This window comes from Nematolebias whitei, chromosome 6 (genome assembly GCF_014905685.2).
Source record: "Nematolebias whitei isolate Nwh7 chromosome 6, NemWhi1, whole genome shotgun sequence".
Classification (NCBI taxonomy): domain Eukaryota; kingdom Metazoa; phylum Chordata; class Actinopteri; order Cyprinodontiformes; family Rivulidae; genus Nematolebias; species Nematolebias whitei.
In genome coordinates, this window is record NC_056503.1 from 11,915,789 (window position 1) to 11,920,833 (window position 5,045).

General features: G+C 39.0%; 1 protein-coding gene across 1 annotated transcript in view; it reads left to right on the top strand.

The window, feature by feature from the left end:
* LOC119410514 (arf-GAP with Rho-GAP domain, ANK repeat and PH domain-containing protein 1) overlaps window positions 1-5,045 on the top strand; it is a gene marked incomplete in the record, with an annotated part of 99,223 nt that overhangs the window by 80,883 nt on the left and 13,295 nt on the right. The window contains 7 exon segments of the mRNA XM_037677395.1: window positions 90-282; window positions 365-410; window positions 1,709-1,872; window positions 3,515-3,727; window positions 4,361-4,466; window positions 4,550-4,697; window positions 4,919-5,002. Of these exon segments, the coding sequence (XP_037533323.1) occupies window positions 90-282; window positions 365-410; window positions 1,709-1,872; window positions 3,515-3,727; window positions 4,361-4,466; window positions 4,550-4,697; window positions 4,919-5,002 (954 nt within the window).

The window sequence follows — 5,045 nt, forward strand, 5'->3', positions numbered from 1 at the left end:
CTATATTCACCAGTTTTCACGAAATGACATTACAGTATCCCCAGCCAACAGTCACACTACAAACCTTCAGTGTCCTTGTTTTTCCACAGAGCTTTATCCCAGCCTCTGCAGAGCCTTTGCTGCGGTTGAGTTTTGATCGGATTGGACGTCTAAAGTGTAAAGACGGCCTGAACCTACAAAAATCCAAAGTAGGCTGGTTTGCTCTTGTTGGCTCTACGCTTCACTTCTACCTGGAGGGCAGCAAAGGAGAAGAGATCCACCTCCGCCGAGTGAATGAACTTTGTGAGTGAGATGTTGAAAGACAAATCCTTGACAAAATTCTTGCCACATGAATGCACATTAATATTTGTTTTATTTTTTGTAGCAATTCAACAAGACAGTGAAGTGTTGGTTCTTGTCGAGAGGGGAAGGTGAGAGAGAAAAATAATGCAAAATTACATTTTACTAATGTTTACTTGTAAAGACCTTTCTAATAAAATGATCAATTTGTGCCGTTAGTTTTTATAACTCATTCTAAAATATGTTAAACTATTTAGCCTGAATTATTGACTGAATGTTGATTCATTCATTTGCTGAAAAAAAAAAGCCAAAGGATTTATGTTATTTTATCTTCAAAACCTTTTTTGTTAGTTTTTTGGAATTTAGGATCAGTCGTTCTTGTCTGAAACGCAACACAATGTGTCCAAAAAAGTTAACAACAAACTGGTTGATCCACTCTGAGAAGGCGCTACTTATAAGACTGAGCTGAATACAGCTGCTCAGACTCAAGAAGTCCTTCGGACGAAAGACAAAACGTTTCTACAATTTTTTGTTTTTTGAACCCGTCCAGAGAACCTGACTACTTTGTTGGATTTTTCTACCTGGATTATTGAGCATGCATCAGGACAACACAAAATGTAAAACTTAATAAAAGTGATAGTTTAGACGTATTGAAGTGGTGACCTGTGGAAAAACACAAGGATAAGTAATTTCCTAACTATTATAACTGGGTCTTTGAATGACCTCAGGTTGGAGAACTAGAACAACTTTAATTCTGACGGAGTTGATGAGCTAAAAGTTAGTCCAAGCAGAGCAAAGACCAAAGTGGATTGCCGCCAAAACTAACTAACTAAATAAAAACCCGTTTAAAAACAAAACAACAGGCTTTTTTGTAGCTGAAGATGATTTGCTTCCCATTCGGGTGGCTTTCTAAAAACAAAAAGTCTTGAAAACCTCCCGAATGGGAAGCAAACAGTCTTCAGATAGTAGAAGTCCAGCTGTCCAGTATTTTATTAATTTTTTTAACATGTCCTGAAATAAGAGGAATTACGCCAGCATATTGCCATCTAAAACTCCAGCCTAAGAATGATCAAAATGGGTCATGACAATGCAGTTAAAAAATGACTTTACATCTCTGTCAGTTTAGCATTACAGGATTATTACATTTTGTGAATATTAGCAGGCACAAATGGCAGCAGCAACAGCTAGCTGTAGCTGGTTGGCTTGTCCATTCAGTCAGAGTTAAACTTTATTCCTCTAACCTGAGCTTTTCCAAAGACATATTTATTTACAAGTAAGATTATAACCTTTCCTCTAAACCTCATGTCAGTAGATTTGAATTATCATTTTAATCTATTATATTGTGTTGTTTTCTTTGCTTAGCTGCTTTTAAAAACAACACTTTTTTTTTCAATATTGTCTTTTTGTGTGTACATCTATCATTATGTAGAACTTTATACATCGAGGGAGAAAGGAAGCTGGACTTTGCTGGCTGGTGCGGGGCCATCCAGGCAGCAGGAAAGAGCGGAGGAGACTGTCTGAGCCAGCAGCAGCTCACAGAGACAGACGTTCCTGTCATCGTACTCAGCTGCATTGACTACATCACACAGTGCGGTAAGAGACCTTCAGAGACAAATTCAAACTAACATTTTGAAGAAATCACCAACATTTTGGATCGGAGCTTTCTGTGAATGTCTGTACTTGTGACTAGCAGGAGGAGGTGTGGCAGTGGGAGAGCTGAACAGACTGCAAGATAACAAAGCAGCTCTGTTCCACCTCCTTCAGCCTTTGATCCTCTTTCCCTCTATTTTGTGTTTTAAATTGAACTTCTCATCTATTATTCCTCTTTATAGGCTCCATCAGGAAAAATCCACTCCAGCTGCAGCGTTATCTACTGTATGTTCTGCAACTAATATCATCTCTGACCATATGATGCTTATTTATGATTCCCTACACTTCTAGTGCCTCTAGTCACCTTTAACTAAATGTAATAATTCCACTGCATGCTATCTGCAAAATTAGTTTTCTTGTCAAAACAAAACGATAACGAACACATTTGATAGAAACGAGTGATAAACCATAAAGCTTCAAATCAAAAAACTTAAAGTTCAATTTATTTTTGGTTCACAACACACTGCTTTACGTATGCTTGCACTTCCAGTTGGGACCTTCTTATCTCATCTGTATAAGGTAAATATGTTAGATGTTGCCCTCAGCAGTTAGCTTATGGGGAAAAAAAAGATTCTAGCATTAATCCGTTTTACTAGTTTTAATCTCATAGGATATTAGATGTTTGTTAGAATTAACAGTACATGAAATAATAATTAAATGCAGTTATATGAAAACAGAGTTGTTCCCATGTGTGAAATAAATAAAAGAGGAGTGCTGGAGGATGCTCAAAACTTTGAAACACTGGCGTTAAAGGCAGTGGATCATATGCAGGGGTGCACATAACTTTTTTTAGTGGGCTCCTCAGGAGATGGTGTTTGGTACTTACCCCATATGCAGCTTTGTCTCAACAAGTGCCACCTTCCTCGCTGTCCTCAGTGCCACTGCTACTATCTTCTGCTTCAGCTTCCTGCATTATAGATGATGCCGATGCTGCAGATGTACAGTATCTCCTTGTCCTTGGTATTTTTTCCTTCATTATTTTGTAAAACCCCCTATTTTGTGAAATGTACTTATGATACACATCACTAATTTGTATTTGTATCTTGTTGCATTGTTCTGTTTTGTGTTGTTAATAAAGTTCTAGAAAAAAAATGATGGGCTGCATATATCTGCAGGTAAGAGGCCTTTACCTTTGGGACAAATTGAGGTCATCGATTGGTCAGTTGCTGACACGCCTACTGGATTGATTGACAGGTTGCATCGCACATCCAGCTTGTGCAAAAAAATTAAGAATACGCTGCCGCCACCCATCGGCCCTAAGTGGAGGCTGGGCAGCCCAGGTGCCGTGGTAGCGGTGTCCTGAGTTTTAATGTTGTTAATAAAACGTTCTTTAAAAAACAAAAAAAGCAGGGAGCGCCGGCCCTGCAGCCCACACGTCAGACCATCCCACCGGGAAATCTCCCAATCCTCCCAAGTGTTTATAACATCACAATCAAATACACAAAGGCCTGTGGGAACACAGGTGATGCTAAGCATTCCTGATTTTTGTTATGTATGCGTACCAGTTATGTGCACCCCTGATCATATGCATTTGTTCAAGGAATACTTAGTATTTCATTATTGTTACTGTTTTTTTGTTTTAAAGGTTTGATGTCTGAAGGAATTTATCGCAAGAGTGGTGTGAATTCCCGTGTGGCAGCTTTGTGCGACAGGTTCCGCCAAGACGCTCGCAGTCTTCGTCTGAAGGAAGGGGACCATCAGGTAGACGATGTCACCAACGCACTTAAACGCTTCTTCAGGGAGTTAGAAGAGGGACTTTTTACGTCGGGGGACGCCAAGACGTGGCTCAGTGTCACCGGTAAGACTCGAGACTGTGTTAAGTGGGGGAGGATTCTGTGTCTGATTAAATTATTCTACAAATGTAAAATTGCTTTGAAGACTTTTTACATATTCGGGAATATTTTTGCTCATAATTTGTTACATTAGGTTTAGATTCTGTTGTTGGGCATTAAAACATTTAAGATTGTGGCAGTTAAGAGAGAAATTTGCTGCTGCTTTGTTACCAGAAACTGAACAACTTATTATTTTTCATAATCCGCTGCAATATAAAGTGGACAAAAATAAAATTATCCTGTGTTTGAGTGTGTATGTGTATTCATTCATTTGTTTATTATCAAAATATCTCATGAACCACTGGATGGATTTGAATGAAAATCCAGAGTAATCACTGGATTGATATGATTAATACTTGAAGTCAGCTCAGTTCCATATGGCCATTTGGAAAAGTACTAATGAGTATAACTCAACCAGTTCTACAGACCCTGAGCTAGACTCTGGTGTGGTGCCTACTCTTAGCACTAATAGATCAACTAAGATCTTTGTTTAAATCTTTCACTGCCAAGATTGTAGGCTATATGAATTTTTCCAAAGAATGCTAGTTTCATACTTTTCTGTTTATTTCGTTTTTCTTCCACTCTGTTTTGTACTCCAGGCATTCAGGATGAAAGGGAAAAAATCACACAGTACAAGCTCCTGCTGGACAGACTTCCTCGTGTCAACAAGGCTACACTACAAGCTCTTATCAACCACCTCTACTGGTGAGACGCTGATACACAGTGACTGGCATACGCACTGTGCATATATGTGTACGCAGACTTATTTCTTACTGTGTGTGCTTCAGTGTGCAGCGTTATTCTGAGCTAAATCAGATGAACCTCCACAACCTGGCCATAGTGTTTGGTCCCACTCTGTTTCAAACCGATGGACAGGACTACACAGCCGGCCAGGCCATTGAGGACCTCATACAGCACTACACACTCATCTTTGAGGTCAGTCTGTCATACAACAGGATGACGTACAGTAAGGTGGCAAAGCATTACATTTTTAGAGCCATTTTCTAAACGCATATTGCAAGATGGACAACCTCCAAATGTGGAGTTTAAGTCCTGATCAGGATTTCAGATTAAGACGTAAAAATTACATTATGCATTATAATCATTGATTCCTTGTTTATTGAAATGTGATTGAATGTGTCCATTCTGGTTTGTAGGTGGGTGAACAACAGCTAAGCAAGCAGCTGGACGAGATCAAAGCCATCATTGACCTGCGAAATACACACACCACAAAATTTCCTGTGAGCCACACACATTAAAAAATACTTTATATATATATATATA